This window comes from Penicillium psychrofluorescens (genome assembly GCF_964197705.1).
Source record: "Penicillium psychrofluorescens genome assembly, chromosome: 5".
Classification (NCBI taxonomy): Eukaryota; Fungi; Ascomycota; class Eurotiomycetes; order Eurotiales; family Aspergillaceae; genus Penicillium; species Penicillium psychrofluorescens.
The window spans coordinates 1,798,965-1,819,502 of NC_133443.1; the positions used below are offsets into that span (position 1 = coordinate 1,798,965).

Sequence of the window (20,538 nt, forward strand, 5' to 3'; positions counted from 1 at the left end):
GCATTGTAGCGAGTTTCCTAATTCGGCAGGTAGACGCAACCATCGCCGCTAGAGATAGCGGTGCGGGGAAGGACTTAAGACACGGATAGAGAATACGGCATCGTGAAATTCTGACCTCGGCCATTTTTCATTCTCCTATATAGACCACAAGTGGACGCGAGAACAGACCTCTATTCATACACAGAACCTCAATGGCAAATACCAACGCACCAATACCCAGTAGCAACATGAACTGGCGAGATCTCGTCGCGCATAAGCAGCGCGAATGCCGCGAGAAGATCCCAAGTGAATGGATCCTCGATGAAAAGCTCCTAGCGCAGGTTCCGCGCCGGCTACTGGAGTATGACCTCCCGCGCCGCAGCGGGCTTCTATCTGAGACCGAGCTGGATTTGACAGAGAAGTATACCGCCAGCCAGCTGCTCCCGAAATTAGCGTCTGGACAGGTTAGTTCGCTAGCTGTCACTACGGCGTTTTGTAAGCGGACGGCTATTGCACAGCAGGTGGTATGTAGAAACTGCAATGCTCTAGCACAAGAATCGATATGCTGATTGATGTCGGTACGTATGTAGACATCCTGCTTGACGGAGACTTTCTTCCCGCAGGCTCTAGAACGAGCTCAATTCTTAGATGAATATCTGCGCAGAGAGGGACAGCCCCTTGGCCCTCTCCATGGCCTGCCCATTAGTCTGAAAGACAGTTTCTGTATTCAGGACACGCAAGCCACGGTGGGATACGTGTCGTTCTTGAAGCATGTACCTGCGATGTCCGACTCGGCGCTTGTCAGCATGCTGCTCAAGCTGGGAGCCGTCTTGTATGTCAAGACTAATATCCCGCAGACCATGATGGTATGTACGGGTATCACCCCCGTCCTTGCTTCCGCGTGCTTCGGCACGGCTAACAATAATCTTTCCTAATCCCTCCAGACGGGAGACTCAGATAACAACATCTTCGGTCGTACCTTGAACCCGCACAACACCTCACTCACAGCCGGAGGTTCCAGCGGTGGCGAGGGCGCACTGGTTGCATTCCGCGGTTCGATCCTAGGCGTGGGCACTGACGTCGCGGGCTCAATCCGTATCCCTGCTCTATGCTGCGGGGTGTACGGGTTCAAGCCAACAGTAGATCGCATCCCATTTGGCGGACAGGTATCTGGTGTAATGAAGGGAATGCCTGGCATCAAGCCTTCCGCAGGACCATTGGCACACAGCATTGCTGATCTGCAGCTGCTGATGCAAAACGTGATCGGAGACGGAAACGCGTGGGAGTTTGACTGCACGGCTGTCGGAGCGCCGTGGAAGCAGTATCTGCACCAGAATGGTCAAAACGGAAGTCTGAATATCGGGGTATTGGCCGAGGATCAGCATTTCCCGCTCCATCCCCCCATCAAACGAGCTCTCAACCTTGCAATCGAGCGTCTAGCACGCGCAGGCCACCGCATCGTTCGCCTTGAAAACCCTAGCAACGAATACCTGTCCGTTGCATATGCTTCACGTTTGGCATTTCAGTACTTCACTTACGGTCCACATGAAGACCACATCGGAGCCAGCGGGGAGCCCCTCGTGAACTCGGTAGCCAAATTCGCGGCGCCGATGTTCTCGGGTCCTTGGCCTGTTGAGCAAGGCCTGGAGCCGTTCCAGACGATCCAGGCGCTGCACGTGGCCAGACAGCTAGTGAGCGATGAATGGCGCCGAGTATGGATTGAGCAGAAACTGGATGTGATTCTGGCACCTGGGGCGCAGAACACGGCTGTTGCATATGATACCTTTGGATGGCCGCCGTATACGGTTTTGTGGAACCTGCTTGATGTAAGTTGTTCGTCTGTGAAGTTCTTGCCTCTTTGCTCACGGAAGATCTAGTATCCGGCCTGTATCATTCCCTTTGGCAAGGCGTCGAAGGAGCTCGACCCCGAGGAGATAAAAACAGGAGATGAGGTGCAGCCGGATTGTAAGTGTGCCTAGTTGTTGGTGGACTAAAGGACTCGTTCTGACTGCGCTCTAGATCACCCAGACGAAGTAGATGGAGCACCTTGCGCAGTGCAAGTCGTCGCGCCGCGCTTCCAGGACGAACGGTGCCTATGGGCAGCTGAGATCATTGATCGCGCAATTCAAGAGTCCCGGTGATGTTTTCAGCCCAAATCAAGTTGTCATTTGTTGCTGTTCTGTCAAGTACATCGATGTTTAAAGTAGAATACACATGAGAAGCTGATCCCGTCCCATCCATCCTGCGGCCAATGATAAAGACAAAAAAAAAAGTGTAGTCGGCAGCCATTTTAATGCTTCGAAGGAGTTGGAAAGAAGTATTTGAGAATTACGGGCTGGGGGTGCCCTCATCGTACCGCGGTCCACCATCATCCCCACCATAGCCTGCTCCAGGCGTGGCAGCCATGCCTCCTCCACCCATCGCCGGTGTCGGTGCATCGAAGGGGTATGCAGCAGGCGTCGGCGCATCATAGCCTCGCTTGGAGGGACCGCCGGGGGTAGGCGCGCTGAAAGCTCCGCCGGGAGTGGGGGCATTGTCAGGCCATGCGCCAGGGGTCGGGGCGGATGCGCCTGGCGTTGGTGCGTACCCCCCAGGAGTAGGTGCATTGTAACTAGCACCGGGCGTAGGAGCGTCATCGAAATCTCGCTGGTCTCGACCGTTGGAAAGTCCGCCCCAAGCAGGGGTGCGATTGCCAGCGTTGGCACCACCAGCACCACCCCAGCCAGGAGTGCGAGACCCAGAAGCGAAGGCATCGAAGCCAGATCCTCCATCGTATGGGGTCCGGGAGCCAGAATTCCATGCGGGAGTGCGGTTTCCAAGCCCGCCATAGGCCGTGCGACTTCCATCGTAGGGGTTTGAAGTGCGTGATCCGTCCGCCTTCCATGCCGGAGTGCGGCCACCGGCCCCGGCCGCGGCACTGCTCATGCCACCCCAAGCAGGTGCTGCAATCTCATTAGCATCTCTATCTGTGAATAGGAACAGACCCAACCTACTACGTGAAGATGACCCTCCCCACGCCGGAGTTCTTGAAGAATCGGCGGCGGCGATGGGGGTCCGACCACCCTGCCATCCATCTCTTGCCGGGGGAGCACCAGATGCACCGAATGGTACACGGGAGCCTCTCCCACGACCCATATCAAGCGTTTGTTTGGAAACGGGGCTGCCAAAGGTCAGTGAAAAGAACGTATGAACATCAAAATAATTCTGACGTACTCTTTGGGAGTCAGGATATCCCGGGCTAAAATCACGGGCTTGTTGGATGTGTAGAGCTCAACCTGAGCAGATGAGTCGTCTGCATCCCGCACAGTACCAATGAGACCCTTGTAACGACCTTTCCGAATCGTCACGGTCTTTCCGACCAACCTGTCACGGCCACGTTGAGGAGGTGGCATTGCACCACCACCACCACCTCTTCCAGCCTGCTGATTCAGGGCGGGATTCAGCTTTGTGAGATCGGGTCCGGCAGGCCGGCCGCCTCTCGCCGACACGGTGACGACGTTTGTTGTTCGCACTACAGTGATACCGGCATTTTCAGCCTGCGCCTTGTTGTGCAAGAAGAGGAATGAACGGTGGATATGGCGAATGACGCCGCTTCTCTGCTCCCCGTAAACCTCGCGGACGGTATCGCCATTTCGGATCTCGGCGCCATTGCGGTCAGTTGCTACTGCATCGCGGCGAGGAACGATCTTGTTGGCAATTTGGGTGGGAAGGACATTGCGAACAGAACCGTTCTGATCCACGACTCGCAGAGACTCGCGGTCGACTTTGATGACACAGGCAACCGTGGCGGCGCTGTAATAAGATTAGCGAATTCTCGGGGAACTCAATTCAGGCTCTAAAAACTCACTCAAGTTGGACCAAGTCCTGAACATCATATATGCCCAGTTGTCCATCAGTAGTCATTTCGGCAGAGAGGCGGAGGTCTTTGCTGAAGACCGTGATCTCCTGCATGCTCATGTCGCTGAGAAGGGTGACGGTATCATCCTTGACCTGCACCACCATGCCCAGTTCATTGTTGTATCGGCTGCCCCCAATCACCTTGACGTGATCACCCTCCCGGAAGCGTTTGCGGAGAGTACGAACAGGCGCGTCAATGGTCTGACCGGTAAGTTCACCTTCGGTGACTTGCAATGAGACGATATCGCCCCGAGTCGACACCGTGCGACCAACCAGGCCCTGCTGTTCGCCTCGATACACCTCCACGGGGTCCCCTGGTTGGTAAGAGTCTTCGGCGGTAGAGTTCTTCAAGGTCTCGGCCAGCGAGGCCAGATCCAAGTTCGCCGTACCATCCTCGCCGCCACGAGCAAACATGGTCACCTCCTCCAGCCGAGGGTTGACATTCTTGGAATTCAAATGGTTGACTCTCATATCTTTAATGAGAAACCCATCAACGTAATTGTCGTTAAGGTAGTTCCAGGACTTTCCACCCAATCCAGAAGTGGCTGATAGGTACTTCGCATGCTTCTTCTTTGCTTCCGCCTCGCTGAACAGACGCTGCGGGGGGCGAACCATATTGGCGGCACCACGTTTGCGCTTCGCATCGACGCCGCGGGCCGCTGCGGCATCTTCATTCATGCCATAATCCAGTCGGGGAACGACTCGCACGGTGACATTCAGGCCATTCGTCTCAACCTCCTCGATCTGTGCCAAATCACCCTGGTATCTGCCGCGCTTAATGCGGACCCAACCACCAGGCAGAAGTTCTTCCGACTTCTGAACACGAAGAAGATCCGGCATTTCCTTCACCGGAACCAAAGTCATCTTTTGAGATGGGTAGTAGAAGGCAATAGCTTCGAGGCCTTCGACGACATCGGCTTGCCGGCGCGCCTCACAGTAAAACCAGCCTTGCATGACATTTCCACGCTCGAAGGCTGAAATAATGCGGATGGGGTTCCGAGAGCCAGCGGGGCGCTCCTCAATTCTCCGCTGAATCGAGAAAACGACCTCACGCTCCTTGCCTGGTTTACAGCGGGCACCCCAGATGCTGGGATCCTCCACACTGGGGAGCAGCAAACGTTTAGGGACCACGAGAGCGTCCGACGCCGCTGCGCGATTCCGACCGTAGCGTTCCTTGAGCATTTGCGCCTGCTTCTCTGCGTCCATGCTCGCATCGATCTCACGCTGGCGATCCAGCTCCCGGTGGCGGCGGTCGTCTGTTTCAGCGCCCACGGGCAGGGCATCGAGGTCGTCCGGGTGCATTTCATGACCGAGCTCGGCGAGTTCATCTTCCTCTTCCTCAGCTTCGTCTTCCTCCTCATCCACACCGGCCTCTTCTTCGAAGAACGAGTGCACGCCACCGCGTCTGCGCTTGCGAGGTCGGCCCTAGAATAATGCAGCCATCAGCTATGGTGTAATCTTTTTGATATGTGTACCACACGGGTCACTCACCGAAACGGCTTCTTCTTCCTCTTCTTCCCCCTCTTCGTCATCATCATCGTCGCCGTCCTCATCTTCCGCGGCATCTTTTGCATCATCATCTTCATCCTCTGGCGCATCGCCCTCGTCTTTCACATCATCGTCGGCACCGTTAGGTTTCTCTTTCGCCGGCTGTGTCTCCCCCTGCTATCAGTACACAATTCATCCAACCCCATCAGGGAGCGATCACTGACCTTCGCCTCCTTCTCCTCGGCATCCGAGTCGGCGTGGGCAATGGGGTTAAAATCATCGTCCTCGTCCTCGGAACCGAAATCCTGATTGAGAAAATTGGACATCGTATCGGGTGATAATTCGGGTGGATATTAAAGAGTAGATTGTCGGGCGTGCCCAATTGATCTGTAGACTTCACTAAGATGTGACGGATAAATTAGCATCAACAGAATCGAAGACAGGCCAGAAGTAGGCAAATAAGAAGGGGACTTGGATGCGACGACGCACCTCGCTCAAAGAATCCTTCTCCCAAGTCGGGTGGACAGAGAGGCAAAGTCTAGCCAGTAGACTGTCCAACGCGCAAGCTGGGGACAGCCGAGCTGAATGGAGCAATGAAGACACCCAGGGGACAGGTGAAGTGGCAGGAAGCAGACCTGACCTGCGGGCTGTCCGAGTGCCGCGACTGCCAACGGAGAAACTCGCAGCCCCAGTCTCGCAGATCGGGGGTTGAAAAGAGATAGGGAAAACCGGGACACACTTCCCGAGGGGGAATGTTGGTTATTATACCCTTGAGAGAGCGGTGTGTCAACTGAGGAAAGTGTGTTAGGGGAATGAGTTGCACGGCACGAAGAGGTGAAATGCGCGAGGTGGAAGTGAGCCCGGCTGCGTGGTAGGTCAGCGTGACCCGCCGTACTGATTCCGCACGATGGCCGCTTGTTCCTTTATCTATGCGAGACAACTTGGTCCACTTTGTAAGATGTACTTCCTACAAAGTCCTTCAACATCCATGCACTACAGAAGCTTGTCTACTGAAGAGGGTAATACTTTATCTTGCAAAATACATACCCACTCCAAGAGCCAAAAAAAGTGCTAAACAAACATAGTCAAATTGTTCTATCCAAGTCACCAAAAAACAATATCGTACATGACAAATGAAAAAAAAAGAAAATGCCGTCACAAGGCAGGATATCTAGCCAGAATATGTCTCAAACTCCCCAGGTATGGGGATGCATCGAAAGAATTTAAGAAAAGAAGCAAGAAGCCCCAGCAAAGGTCTATATGATGCACCGAACAGAAATCATCCAAGGGAGATCAGCTCACAGCTTCATGCCAAACATCCCGTGGACGCGCAAGCTCTGGCGCATGCTCAGATCCAGCATGATCTCCTCACTGCCACCGGGGATGGCATAGGCGCGGACATCACGGTATAGTCTCTCGACCTTGCCGCCCTGGCCACCGCGGCTGTAGGACAGACCGCCGAAGATCTGGGAGGCCTCGCGGGCACAGAACTCAAAGGTGGTGGTGGCCTGGGCCTTGAGGCCGGCGATGGCGCCGCCAAGCTTGAGCATGGCCTCGGTGTCCTCCATGCACTGGCACTGGAAGATGATGTTCTCGAGCCAGTTGTAGGTGGCTTCGATCTGGCGGGCCATGTGGGCTAGCTTCATGCGGATGACGGGGTGGTCGATCAGACGCTTGCCGAAGGTCTTGCGCTTGTGTGCGTATTTGACGGATTCTTCGTAGCAAACACGAGCGAATCGCACGCACTGGATCACGATCCCGATCCGCTCGTGGTTGAAGTTCGTCATGATCACCTTGAAGCCCTGGTTCTCCTTGCCGATCAGGTTCTCCACGGGGACCTTGACGTCCTCAAATGTGATATAGGTTGTGCCGCTGCTCCAGACACCCTGGCAGTCCATGCGCCGGGTGCTGACGCCGCCAGCCTCACGCTCGATGAGAAGAACGCTAACGCCGTTCATGCCGGGCTCGCCAGTGCGGACGGCAGTGGTGAAGTAGTCGGCCCAGATACCGTTGGTGATCCACTTCTTCTCGCCGTTGACAATGTAATGCTTGCCATCCTCGCTGAGTTTGGCCTCACAGGTCAAGTTGGCAACATCACTGCCGGCATCGGGCTCGGTGATGGCAAGACAGATGCGCTTGTCGCCAGCCAGGATTCCAGGCAGGATGCGGTCGACGAGCTCCTTCTTGCCAAACTTGGCCATCGGCGGGCAGCCAATGCCGAAGCCACCCAACAGATTCCACACCAGACCACCGCTGCCGGCGCGCGACAGCTCGTCGGTCAGCAGCATCTCGTGGAACAGATCCCAGCGGTCGGGCCCCACAGACTCAACCCGGTACGGAGTGTGCTGCTGGGGGAACTTCATGCCCATCAGACCGGCCAAGTAGCCCCGTTCACCCATCTGCTTGTAGATGTGGGCGGGGACTTCCTTGGCCTCATCCCACTCGGTGACATACGGCTCGATCTCGCTCTCGACCCATGAGCGGGCCTCTTCGCGGAGGGCGGCATGGGATTCGTTGAAATAGGGTGAAGCGTACTGTAATAGTCGCGCACACGCATTAGTCTCCGTCAGACACAACCCAACCGCGTTTTTCCCCCCACGGGTTCACTTACACCTTGATACCAGGATGGATCGGAAAAGGGAATCAGCTCGCCAAACGGATCCTGCGGTGCCGCCGTCGCGGCAGGAGTAACATCTGAAGATGAAGATGCTGCCGGCTTGGGCGCAGCCTTCTTGGGGGCCGCGGCCGGGGCCGGGGCAGCCGCCTTCTTGGTGTCCAACGAGCCGATCTGCAGCTGGCCCTTGTACTTCTTCAGAATGCTCTCATTGTGGTACTTCCAGAACTGCTTTGAGGCGTCCTTTCCGGCCACGCGCTGGAGAACTGTGTGCACAAGATCAATACAGGGTTTCGTGGGGAGGTAGCGCCGCGCGCGCAAAAAGACGTACTTTTCTTTCCACCTGTTGGCACACCCATAGTCAGCACATGTGAGTCTCGCGCAACCCCTACGGGTAATGGAATGGATTGTGCGACGCGCCGTCAGGGCAGCGTGGCGAGAACTTGGTGCTTACCAGGGTGTTCGTCCTGGAACTTGGTTACATCGTAGACGTCCTCGTCGACGATAATCCAGAGGCCGTCAGCCGCCTTGCTATGCGACGCAACGTCGTCTTTGGTAAATGTCTTCGACATGATGGCTGGGATGTGGGGAGGGTTAAGAAGGAAGGAAAGAAGGTAATAGGGTAGAGATAAGAAAGAACAGTCACGAGAGAGGTGAGAAAGAAAAGAAATCACCGGGGAAGACGGGGCAGCAGAGATAGATATAGGGGGACCACTTCCTTCGGAGTGTGTTCTACTCTGGGCGAAGCTGGTGATGTCCGTCTTCACATGGACCGGCGATAATCCTCGGTCAGAGCTGATTGAACCGCCATTGATTGGCTGGATCAACTGCGTCATCGCGTTGGCAAGTGCCGAGGCTGAGGGGTTACCGGTGGATACGTATATTACACGAGCGGATATGGTCGAAACCACAGTACAGTGGTATTGTCAGTACAAACATGTGAAGATTTGGAGATGGGGGGCATCGGGGTGTACAGGATAGTGAAGAGCGTGGGGGAGCGATGATACCTAGAGTAGTACAGGGGGGTCGGAATACATTCTACATTGAGACACAGTAATGCAGAAACAGTTCCATATCAATCACAAGGCTCGGTATACCGTGTCGGAGTCCCGACACATGAACGGCCCGATTAATCTAGTAATACATCCCAGCCCAAAATCCTCTACTCCTCGTCCGACTCGTAGGTGAAGTCGTCCGGGACGGGCGCATCCTCCACGCCTTCCTCATCCTCATCCACTGCCGTCAACACACCCGCTGCAGCCGCCGCGCCAGCAGCCGGCGTGGATTCGGCAGCCACCGCGGCGCGAGCGGCGGCCCGTTGAGGAGTCTGCAATGAAGCGGTGCCAATGGCGGCCTGCAGACGGTCCTGGAGGGTTTCGGCCGGGGGTGCGGGCTGTCGGGTTTCTTTGCTGGCCTTGAGTTCGACCGTCTCGCGGGGCTCGTCGGGCTGCTTGTCCAGCACAACCACAACTCCACCGGTAGGCTGTAGAGATCGTTAGTATAAAACTTTCTAGATGGAGTGGGACATAACATACCCTCTTGACCGGTTCGTACCGCGGGTCCGGGAAAGTGAGGTACTTGAGCTGAGCCGGGAGAACTCTGGACAGGTTGTCTAGCTCGTAGCCAACCTTTTCCCGCTCGGCCTTCTTCTTCTGGCTCTCAGCAGCGGCCTTGTCGGCCTCCTTGCCCTCTTCGTCCTTGCCCTCGTCGTCCTTGCCCTCTTCATCCTTGCCCTCTTCGTCCTTACCCTCGTCATCCTTGGCCGCACCCTCGTCGGTCTCCATCTTCTCCGGAAGCTGGTCGGAAACCTTGGGTGTCGTGGGGGTCTGGTCAATGTCCATGCTCTCGCGACGTGCCTGCTTTTCCCGACGTTGCGCGCGGCGTTTGGCCTGGGCAGTGGTCGAGAGAACAGCGGTCTTCACCTTCTCCGGTGCTTCCTCGGCCTTCACTTGTTGCTCAGGGGGATAGTCAAAGAGACTTGGCCGGGTATTGCTGTGGAACTTGAAGTGCGGGACCTCGAGTTTCTGGTCCACGCCGATCACAGAGGTGGGAGCAAAGCTGAGCGACAGGAAGTGCGTGAGCGGGAACCAGTACCAGTACTGCACGAATACGGCGGCGCCAACAATACCAGGCATGTTGAGGTTGCCCGTCTGTGTTTGCAGGCTGATCGTGCAGTTGCGGCCACCGGCATCGATAATGCCCAGGGCGACAGCACAGCCGAACTTGGCCATGGCATCTTCGTGGCGGTCTCCGATCATCTTCATCATGGCCTTACGGAGGCTGGTGACGCGGGGGTTCATGGCCTCGTTCTGCTGGACAAGAACCATGGCGAGCGAAATCAAGGCACCTTGCCGGACAAAGTCGGTCGAATCCTTCAGCATCGGCTCCAGCAGGTCGATGGCCTCGTCAAGTCCAGTTCCGGCGCAGGAGATACCAAGCGCCATGGCAGCACCGTACCGGACGTGAGGGTTGTAAGACTCCGAGAGCAGCTCGACCATGCGGGGAACACTTTGGTACTTGCGGAACAGGATGAAGCCCAAGCTCAGCACTGCAACCCGGCGGACATCATCGTTGACATCACTGACGGCGACGTGGAGAAGCTTGCGAACAGCCTTGTTGCTGCCACTGCCGCAGTAGGCCAGAGCGATGGTCATGATACCACCGTAGCGGAGGGTAGGATCGGGATCACCGAGCAGACCATTGATCAGTTCGTCGGCCGCTTCCTGGCGTCCGTACATGATCAAAGCCATACCCATGGCCAGACCACGGACAATCTTCTCGTGCTGCGTCTCGTGCGCATACTGGATCATATCCTCCAACGCTTTCATGTTGCCAGTGCCCAGCATGACCAGACCCATGGCGAGACCGACAGCCTCACCGTTCAGAGCCGAATCGGTGTAGAGCACGTTCCGGAGATCTTCATAGATGCCCTCGTCGCCAGTTGCCATGCCTGCAACACCCAGCCCCAGAGCTCCGCCGTGCTGAACCACCTCTTCAGTGGCCTTCTTGAAGTGGTCACGGATCAGATCAACCGCCATGCCACCGTGGTTAGCGTAGATGAGACCGAACGCGTAAAGGGAACCGCCCTGGCTGTAGACCGAGCCTGACCCTCCAACACCAGCAATGTGCTCTCGGGGCAGGTATGGCTGTAGAAGCTTTTGGCCCTGGCTCAGGTTTCCACGGTGGATCACACCCAGAGCAGCAGTGGCTGTGAACTTGGACCAGTTCACGGCTTTCCCAAGCCACTCCAGGTTATCGCGGAAGAACTTATCGTGGGTGGTGCCAGCGTGCATGAAAGCATTCGAAAGGGTGACTGCCGTGTGGAAGATGGAGTTGCGAGCCTCCAGGCTGTCACGAATCTTGTTCAAAATCGCAATATCGGCCTTGTTATTCCGATACAAGAACTCCAGGTTGAGCTGAATAGATTTCTTGCCATCCAGAATCGCCAGAATACTCTTAAAGGCAGAAAGCGAGTCATCCAAAAGGTTCTCGTCGCCATCTCCCGAAGGCCTTGACGATTGCCCTTGGTCCTCAAGCAATGGATCGGATTCCGTGGGCTCTCCATCATTCTCGTTGTTCTCCTTCTCGTTCTCGGGCACAAGCTCGGCAATCTCCTGACGGACCTTCTGGAGGAACTCCTGGGTGCTATTGTCGTACAGGTCGAAAGAAATCTGGTAGGCGACAGCCAGAGACCGAGAATCACCCTTCTCAACCAGCTGACGGAGGATAACGGAGGCCATCGAGTGCTCGTTAAGGTAGACAACACATTTCGCGATCGAGAAGTAGTCAGGGGAAGGGATTTCGTTCAGCAGTTCCAAGATAAGTTTCAAAATCTGCAAAGAAGGTCGTCAGGACAAGTTACCCCAATAGAAGGGGGTGTAGGTGAACAAACCTCATTCCGGAAACCCCGTTCCTGGACAATACCCATGCAGATATCCAAGACATATTCCAAGAGCTCTTCACTCCGCCGAGATTCACCCTGCTGCTTCTTCTCGTCCTCACTAGCACGGATGATGGCCATGCGCAACACATCCAAGCTCTTTGCCTCAACCGCAATCCCAATCACTTGGCGATAGCGCTTCTGGCGGAAGCACTCCTCAAACAGGCTCTCAATCACTGCCTGCAGCTGGCCCTGGACGCCACGCTTCAACACAAGGGGTGTGTCCGTATGCTGGACGCTGGCGTCATCGCCTCCGGAGTGTGCAGCGTCGATACCGGGCACCTCTTGGCGGGACAACAATGACTTGGAGGGCAGGGCGGATTTCGAGAATGGTGTGATTGGAGAGGTAAGGCTGGCTGATGTGCTCGTGGCGCCCTCACCCGATGCCGGGAACGCGGTGTTCAGGTTGGCTGGCTGGTCGCCGCCGGCCGGCCGCTGGGCCGCAGAAAGGGAGATAAAAGTATCGACACATTTGGCTGCATCAAGTTAGCGACTGGACAGGCCCGAAACAATTAGAAGTGACGAGGCCCATCTTACCAATGATCGTCTCCTCGTACTCGCCACCGTGATCTAGCTTGAACAGCTTTCCGGCGCCCAGGGCAAGGACCATGCTCTCATTGTACTCCTGGAGATGATAATATACCTTCGAGGCGACTAGAGCGGCCAGTTCACGTTCGGGGAATGATTCATCTTCGTAGAGAGCCTCACTAGATGGATGCCGTCAGCACGGTCCCTTGGACTCGGCAGCAGGGGTATCTCATCCAAGCAGACGCAAAGGACGCGACGAGGCCAACATATCCGTCAGGAAGGGCAAACTTACATCTCAGGAACAGCGTTCACCACTTCAGTCCAGAGCAGGTCGACCTGAGCGTCTAGTGACTTGAGCGCAAAGACCTTCAGCTCTGGGTCAGGCTCCGACAGGAAGCCGACCAGGCCGGCAGCTGAAGCAATTCCGACCATGGTTATTGTAGGAGATGTCCCGTGTGACAAGCTCTTGGGTTGGGTTGGAACAGAGCGGCTCCGGTGGTGCAGGGGTGATGAAGCGACGTCAACGGGGAGAGCTCCGGGGGAAAACGGCGAGTCGGCCCAAAGCACGGATCAAGTGAACAGGGAGCGGTTAAGATCCCGTAGTAGAAAAAGGATGGCCCAAAGACAGCGAATGATCAAAGGAATGGGACCGAATGGATGGGTTGTGGAGAGAGCAGGAGCTGGAAGAGCAGAAGCTTCCAGGCGCGCGCGACAACGTCAACCGCAGCTGACTGATTCACCGAGTCACGTGCGATGACGCCTGACCTGCATCAGCTGCACCGGCAACAACATTCACTAAGTCGTGTCTGAGTGCCCGGAGGGAGTACGTTCCTCGACATTGCACTTCTGCGTCCTGCCCACGATGTCCCGCCTGTTTGGAAGAGAAAGTCTCATAACAGACCCCGAAGCATCACACCATGGGGATTCCCTGCAACGCATCCAACGCCAACAGCGCGACATCCATCGCCGACTGCAGGGCCTGATTAATGCACAATCCAGCGCTCTGCTCGCCCCCGATCCGACTAATCCCGATTCCCCTTCTCCCACCCCAGAAACTACCGAGGAAAGAACCTTCACACCCGCTTCCTCTATAACGAGCTCGTCCATACCTCCAGCTCCTATATCGGGCACCCGGCGCGGACATGCAAAGACGACACTTGAGATTGCCCGGGATGGAATCGTTCGCCACATCGACAAGTTGTTGGAGCTGGAAGAGGACGAACGGCGCATCCTGAGGCAGCACCTGTTCTCTACGGAACGGGCGCTCGACGACATTGATGAGTTCAACCAGAAGAAAGACGGGTTGGAAAAAGCCATCTCTGATATCCATGACGAAGAAGAGAGCCAGCGCTCGAAACGGCTGCAAGAGGAGGCCCAGACCCTAGAGACTGACATTCAGGAACTGGAGACCAGATTGTACGCTATGAAAGTCAAGCATAAGCAGATGGTCAACGAGATCTCGAGCATCAATAATTCGGTTGACGCTAAGCTGTCTTCCTACACAGAGTCATTGTCGCTCCTCCAAGCAGAGATGCGAGAGTTTCTCGTCCACCCTCCCAGCGAACCATTGAATGGATTCGAGAACAACGTCCCATTCTACTCGTTGCAACCCAAACGCCGCACGCTCCCCATGGCGGAAGAATATTTCAGCAATGAATGGACAGGCCTGGAAACCAAAACACAGAATATTGAAAAGGAGATAATGGCCTTGCAGCAAGGGGGCAGTGCCTGGAGTGAGGTCGTGACCGAGGTGACCGGGTTTGAGAAACGTTTGCGGACCAGCATGCGTCGTTATATGCGGACAGATATGTACGCTGAACTGGATGAAGCCGAAAAGGCCAAGTCCAGGAACGAGCTGATTGACAGTGTCCTGGGGGATCTAGCTAAAACCACGCAATTTGTCGACCATGTGATGAATCTTGCCGAGAAGAAAGGCTGGAATCTCGTCATCTGCTGCGTTGGGGCAGAGCTGACGGCCCTGCAGCAGGCACGGAGCAAGCTTCGCAAGGCCTTTGGCCTCCCTCTGCGTGAAAATGCGCCAGTTGAGTCTCCAAGACAAGAACGGGACGGCCACTCCGTACTTGATGAGACCCCTGATTCTCTTGGAGTCGACAATCCTGACTCCCCGGACGATTTACTGAAGGACCGTGATCCGCCTCATACGGATTCGAGGTCCGAGGATGATGAAGCTGATCCTCCAGCTGATTTGCTCAAGGATGGAGAACTTCATCACACCGAATCACGGTCTGAAGATGACGAACCTGACCCGTCGTGGCTTCTCTCGGAATCTTGAGTTATCCTGCCTGTAATTATATATATTTTTGGAACACTACAACTACAGATACCCTCAGCGCGTCGCATTTCTGGCTAGATCCTCAATCAAGAATTGCAAAGAGCAAACCGAGTGAAAGAATGAGTGATAATATGAAGCTAATGTCTACCCTTGGGTTTAGTGTTCGTGCCTTGTAGCTTGTCGGGTTGATCGCGAAATATATATCTCGTCTTTCCCTCGGTCAGTGGCCGATATGTGTGCTATTTAGACATTCCATAATTCCATGTCGTCAATAATTATACCAAAATAAATCTCTCAAACAATCCAGAAATAAACCGGTCAAAGAACGAGCGTTGGTGGAATGGTTGTCTTTCGAGGCCAGTTGGTTCAAGGTTTGTTGGTGCGGGAACTAAGACGCTCACTCACATTTCCACTGCCACAGCACCTCTTGCCATGCATGGAAAAGACTGACCCAGCAGCACAGAGAGAGAGGGGACAAGACACGACATCTACAGCTATGGATCTGCCATCTCCAACCTTCTCCTTCACCATCCCCTCGATTCATGATGGCTGCAAGCTGGAATGCCGCCTCTACCTCCCGCGCACCCTGCAACATATAGAACAACCGCCCACATCCATCACAGGTGCCATCATCGCCCATCCGTACGGACCTTTGGGAGGCTGCTACGATGATCCAGTTGTGAGCTTTGTGGGCGGCGAACTGTTGGACGCGGGCTGTGTGGTGGGCACCTTCAACTTCCGGTACGGACATCTATTCTTCTGGCCATCACCCTTCCACTGACCACGCTGAGTGTAGCGGCGCCGGTGGCTCCGAAGGGCGGACCAGCTGGACCGCCAGGCCCGAATTGCGCGATTATCTGTCCTTCTACGGATTCATGTTGCAATATCTGCATCTGCTACACTCTGCTTTCGCTCCGAAGGAGAGACCACCCCAAGATGCAACCCCCGGTATCCGACTCATTCTGGGAGGCTACTCTTACGGCTCACTGGTCGTCTCGCACGTTCCGACCGCGGATGCCATGATCGATCTATTCCAGTCCGATACAAGGACAGCATCACCCAGCGGCGATATTGGCAAAACGGCAAAGACGGTTGCTACACGCTCGATCGAGACCCTCCACATCAGCAACCCTTCCAGTCTGGATGATGCCTCGGCCCTCAGCCCGGGTAACACTCAGATCTCGTACCTCCTTGTGTCACCTCTTCTGCCCCCCGTCAGCCAGCTGCTGACGGTGTTCTCGACCCTGTCGCTGAACCGGACATCAGCCCAGGGCAGACACATCGCCAGCCCCCGTTCAGCCGACCAGCTGAGCACGCACCGCAGTCTAGCTCTGTTTGGCGATTCGGACACCTTTACGTCAGCCCGCAAGCTGCAGCGGTGGTCAGACGAGCTGGCACACGTGGCGCACAGCCAGTTTCAATACCGGCAGATCAGTGGCGCGGGCCATTTCTGGCGAGAAGATGGAGTCGAGATGCGAGCGCGACACGCGCTGCGAGAGTGGTTGATGGACATGTGAAGATGGATGATGAATAAATCAAGTAGTTGACCTCGTGACGTCTTTACCCGCAGACCGACACTTCTTTGCCCCTTCCTTCCACTCCCACTTCCACATCCCACACCCGCTACAATACAGGCTCATGGCTCGCTCTCAATGCCCTCGTCTGTCATGTCGGTGTTGGGCGACTCTCCAATAATCCATTCGCGCCAGCACCATGACGCCCCGCCAGCGCCGCCGCGCCGATCGCTCCGCAAGGCCGTCTCCATCCCCGCCGTATCGTCGCTCGTGCGGGATTCATGGTCCTGGGCCGGAGACACTCTGCACACTTACCGTGATGGCCTCTCCCGAGAGCAGCGGCAACACAAGGCCGAGGTAGAGGATCGCAAACAAGTTCTCTACCTGAAGATGAAGCATGTGAGTTTCGCGCCTGGCGGGCCGAGTCGAGTATGGAACGTCACCCATTTCTAACCTTTTTTGTTTTTCTGGGTTATAGGCCGTTTCGTACGAGGAATGGAGTTCGTGTGCCAAAGAACTGGATGTGCTGGAAGACAACAACGCCTGGAAGCAGACATTCGAGTGCGCCGAATACCAACCTCGGCAAGTCCAGGAACGGCTGCGACAGCTGGAGGAGGCTCGCATTAGCTGCGATGTGAGCCGGATGCTGTTTCTCGTGCGCACGGCGCTGAGTCGAGACTTGGGAAACATGAGTCATGCATCGCTCTACCGGCATAGCCATATCGGGACGAAGGACTTGATCGACCGTTACATCACCGCCGCTTTGGAGACGATCTCGACCCTGGTGGATTTGTCGGTGCACAATCGCTGCGATGGGCTGGAGCTGAAGTATATCTTGGATCAGCTGTTGGCAGCTCGGCAGGCCTTCGGGCGGAGTGCGCTCCTCTTTTCCGGGGGTGCCACCTTTGGGATGAACCATATTGGCGTTCTCAAGGCTCTCTACGAGACAAATCTGATCCCTCGTATTATCTCCGGTGCTTCAGCGGGCAGTATCGTGTGCGCTGTCTTTTGTACCCGGACCGATGACGAATTGCCAGCGCTTTTGGAGACCTACGCGCATGGGGAAATGGCAGTTTTTAATGAGCAAGGGCGCGAGGAAAACATCTTCCAGAAGACGGCACGATTCTTGAAAGTCGGGTCGTTCTTGGATATCTCCCATCTGGCGAATACGATGCGGGCCTGGCTGGGCGACATGACCTTCCAAGAGGCGTACAACCGGACGCGTCGAATTCTCAACATCTGCGTGTCGAGTGCTGGCATATACGAACTGCCCAGGCTACTAAACTACATTTCTGCACCCAACGTGCTGATTTGGTCCGCTGTGTAAGTCTCGCTAATGTATCCTGTGTTGATGTTTGCTGACCGTTCATCCAGAGCCGTGTCATGCTCTGTGCCGTTGGTGTTTCGACCTTACACATTGATGGCCAAGGATCCCTTGACAGGCCAGCCGGTCCCATGGAATGACCTCCACAAGCAGTACATTGACGGGTCCGTGGACGGAGACTTGCCCATGACCCGGCTTTCGGAGATGTTCAACGTCAACCATTTTATTGTGTCTCAAGTCAACCCACACATCGTGCCATTTCTCCCCAAGGAGGGTGGGCCTATGAATCCAGCAGAGGAGGCACACTCTGCCATTCCTCGCTGGGTCAATACGATGACGCATCTTGCCAAGGACGAAGTGCTTCACCGCATGACCGTCCTTTCAGAACTCGGAGTTTTCCCTAACTCGTTGACCAAGTTTTCATCGATTATGAAACAGAAATACATCGGTGACATCAACATCTACCCTGAACTGATATCGTCCAATTTCCCGCGTCTTCTGGAGAATCCGACAACGGAGTTCATGCTTCAAGCCTGTCTCGGTGGAGAACGTGCAACTTGGCTTCGGCTGAGTCGAATTCGGAATCACTGTGCCATTGAACTTGCATTGGACAGCGCCATTCAGCAGATGCGGGCCCGCGTGGCTTTCAGTCCCAGTCAGATTGACCTGCGTATTCAAGGTTCACTCCGTTCACAGGACAGCAGTGCCGGTCAAGGACGCATCCGCGCCCGACGCCGAGGATCGTACAGTCACGAACTGGAGCGGACACGGCGCTCGAGAGGCCAGTCACGCAGTCGTCCTACCGATGGGCTGAAAAAGGCCCGTAGCACAGTTTCATTGGAAGAGCCTTCGCGCTGGCATCCGAACGATCCAATCTTTTGGCCCGCCTTACCGAAGGCCCTCCACCGTCGATCGTCGGCGTCGATGGGCGGCGGGATATTCGCCGTCGGATCCGACAGCGAGGACGACGATTTCGAGCCCCGTTACACCGTGCGACCTGGCGAGCCGGCCCATCGAGCCACATGGGACTCAACGGCCTACGGTGGGCCGTCGTTCGGAAACGGCAAAGGCCCGCGCAGTCCTGTACTGTCCCGACGATCTTCATCCTCGGCCCAGTCGTCCCAAAGTACCACCGGGACTGTTCTTCGACACTCTCCCAAACAAAGCCATGCGTCTTTGATCCGTGACCACTCTGTGACCATGCCACCATCCTCCCGCCATTTGCTCAATATGACCTCGACGATTCTGCCAAGCTCCCCGGAGTCGCCGATGCGTAAACCTCGCCAGTGAAATATTGGCTTCACTTCATTGTGCCAAGAATTTTGTTTAGAACTGCTCCGTCACTCGCTCGATTGGGATACGGATGTGGCCATCGTTTCTCCGACACGGAGATTGCAGGCCACTCGGACAGAAACGACCCGTGTGGGCTTTTTTCCTTCTGTCGATACCCCGTTACACCCAACCCACTTGAGTCTTTGCATTTAATCTCGTGTACTAGAAATCCTTGGTGTTTGACTGCTGCGGTTTACTCAAACTGTAGCGGCCTCGCCTATCATTTGTATATAGCTCGTCCGCGTGTGCATACAGTGGCGACGCAACCCAGTCGATGTCGCCGGTAGAAGCTGTATGCCATGAAATTTGCAGCTAGATTGATCCATCTACAAATACAATATCGATGCACTCCTAAATCGAGTTTTCCACAAGCTCCGCTGGCTATCAGGTCTCTTTCCTACGTAGGGCATAGGCCGGCAAAAGCATCGGGCAATACTCCCAGGAGAAGGACGCATCGATTATGTCAGAGATCCACCACCAGCACTAACCACGGAACTAAAAAGCAGCTTGGTCGAGTCTACACCTGCAAGGGCCCGCCGCCCTGACGACGACCCTGTGGAACCCGCTCTCGGCAAGTGGCTGGAGCTGCTCGTGAAACGCCCGCGGGTTCCAGTAGCAAGTGCCACGTCCGGCATTTCCATGGCCAATATCGTCGTTTAGGAATATGTACAAGCGAAATGGAAGAATTCGCACGACCCGCCGGCATATACCGCGCGAAGAAGAAGAAGAAGAAGAAGAAGAAGAAGAAGAAGAAGAAGAGAGAAGCAGAAAAAGGAAAATTTGCTCACCGCGTGCGAACGGCGTGAAGAAAATGGAGTCCGTGGCGGTCCCCGGCGCCGATCAGGACGAGGTTATTGGGCGCGTTCTTATCAATCAGTGGGCTTTTGTCCACCGCGTACCGGACTTTCCGCACGAGTCCACTCTTGTAGGATCCCAGGGGGGACCCGTGGGACACTCCAGCCCACCCCTGATACACGATCTGTATCAGCTCGCACGCCTTCGAGCTGGTTGGTGGCGAACCCGGGGAAAGACGATCCAGGGCTTATTTGATTATGATGCATAGAGGGTGACCTCACGAGGACAAGCTCAGCCAGATCTCTCAGATCGCAGACTATTCATCGCTGAGGTGCAACTATTGAATTTACCCGGCCGATCCAGGAATGCAGGATTTCCAGGCTTGGCCGCAATCTCCATCTCCTCTCCTCTTGGCGCAGGCAAAATGCTCAGAACACCGGGGTTCAGCTACATCGGGCATGCACGACGAGCAAAGTTGACTGATCGTGAAGATCCTCAGGCCACTTCGGCTCTTTTTGTATACACGGAACAATGATCGTCGCGGCTATTGATTCTGGTAACCCTAAGTCCATAACCAGTCCCCGCGCCCTAGGCGAACGACGATACCTACCTAATTCAACCTATTGTAAAAAAGCAAGAACCACTTTTTACCTGTTTCAGTCTCAATCTCTTCGACTGAAAGCCGGAAAACACCGCAACCATAGGCTGAAGTCGCCGGTGTCCCTGAGGATGAGGTCCTTGCCCAGCTTTTGCTCGCGGTGTAGTGGAGATCGATGATCCCTTGGTCTGGATGGTCCCTGCACGATGGACCTGTCGATATCCACGGCCAATCTG

The 20,538-nt window shown here is 55.4% G+C and overlaps 7 protein-coding genes across 7 annotated transcripts; 4 read left to right on the plus strand and 3 right to left on the minus strand.

Annotated features, from left to right (window-relative positions):
- Positions 1-191: 191 nt before the first annotated feature.
- PFLUO_LOCUS7946 (uncharacterized protein) lies at positions 192-2,120 on the plus strand (the record flags this gene model as incomplete). The annotated part of the gene is made up of 5 exons (XM_073785631.1): positions 192-503; positions 570-845; positions 924-1,805; positions 1,857-1,944; positions 1,999-2,120. 5 exons carry the CDS (start codon positions 192-194, stop codon positions 2,118-2,120), a joined length of 1,680 nt encoding a protein of 559 aa, XP_073641968.1.
- Positions 2,121-2,307: 187 nt separating this feature from the next.
- Positions 2,308-5,690, minus strand: PFLUO_LOCUS7947 (transcription elongation factor spt5; the record flags this gene model as incomplete). Its single annotated transcript, XM_073785633.1, has 6 exons — positions 2,308-2,921; positions 2,973-3,139; positions 3,193-3,771; positions 3,827-5,301; positions 5,368-5,538; positions 5,589-5,690. The coding sequence occupies 6 exons, from the start codon at positions 5,688-5,690 to the stop codon at positions 2,308-2,310; spliced, it is 3,108 nt and encodes a 1,035-aa protein (XP_073641969.1).
- Positions 5,691-6,662: 972 nt separating this feature from the next.
- Positions 6,663-8,550, minus strand: PFLUO_LOCUS7948 (uncharacterized protein; the record flags this gene model as incomplete). Its single annotated transcript, XM_073785634.1, has 4 exons — positions 6,663-7,898; positions 7,976-8,244; positions 8,310-8,321; positions 8,433-8,550. The coding sequence occupies 4 exons, from the start codon at positions 8,548-8,550 to the stop codon at positions 6,663-6,665; spliced, it is 1,635 nt and encodes a 544-aa protein (XP_073641970.1).
- Positions 8,551-9,140: 590 nt separating this feature from the next.
- PFLUO_LOCUS7949 (proteasome regulatory particle base subunit) lies at positions 9,141-12,878 on the minus strand (the record flags this gene model as incomplete). Its single annotated transcript, XM_073785635.1, has 5 exons — positions 9,141-9,461; positions 9,514-11,811; positions 11,871-12,394; positions 12,456-12,625; positions 12,739-12,878. The coding sequence occupies 5 exons, from the start codon at positions 12,876-12,878 to the stop codon at positions 9,141-9,143; spliced, it is 3,453 nt and encodes a 1,150-aa protein (XP_073641971.1).
- A 430-nt stretch (positions 12,879-13,308) lies between these two features.
- PFLUO_LOCUS7950 (uncharacterized protein) lies at positions 13,309-14,739 on the plus strand (the record flags this gene model as incomplete). The annotated part of the gene is made up of 1 exon (XM_073785636.1): positions 13,309-14,739. The coding sequence occupies one exon, from the start codon at positions 13,309-13,311 to the stop codon at positions 14,737-14,739; it is 1,431 nt and encodes a 476-aa protein (XP_073641972.1).
- A 496-nt stretch (positions 14,740-15,235) lies between these two features.
- PFLUO_LOCUS7951 (uncharacterized protein) lies at positions 15,236-16,256 on the plus strand (the record flags this gene model as incomplete). The annotated part of the gene is made up of 2 exons (XM_073785637.1): positions 15,236-15,480; positions 15,536-16,256. 2 exons carry the CDS (start codon positions 15,236-15,238, stop codon positions 16,254-16,256), a joined length of 966 nt encoding a protein of 321 aa, XP_073641973.1.
- Positions 16,257-16,391: 135 nt separating this feature from the next.
- Positions 16,392-18,867, plus strand: PFLUO_LOCUS7952 (Lipase 5; the record flags this gene model as incomplete). Its single annotated transcript, XM_073785638.1, has 3 exons — positions 16,392-16,652; positions 16,732-17,576; positions 17,628-18,867. 3 exons carry the CDS (start codon positions 16,392-16,394, stop codon positions 18,865-18,867), a joined length of 2,346 nt encoding a protein of 781 aa, XP_073641974.1.
- Positions 18,868-20,538: the final 1,671 nt, after the last annotated feature.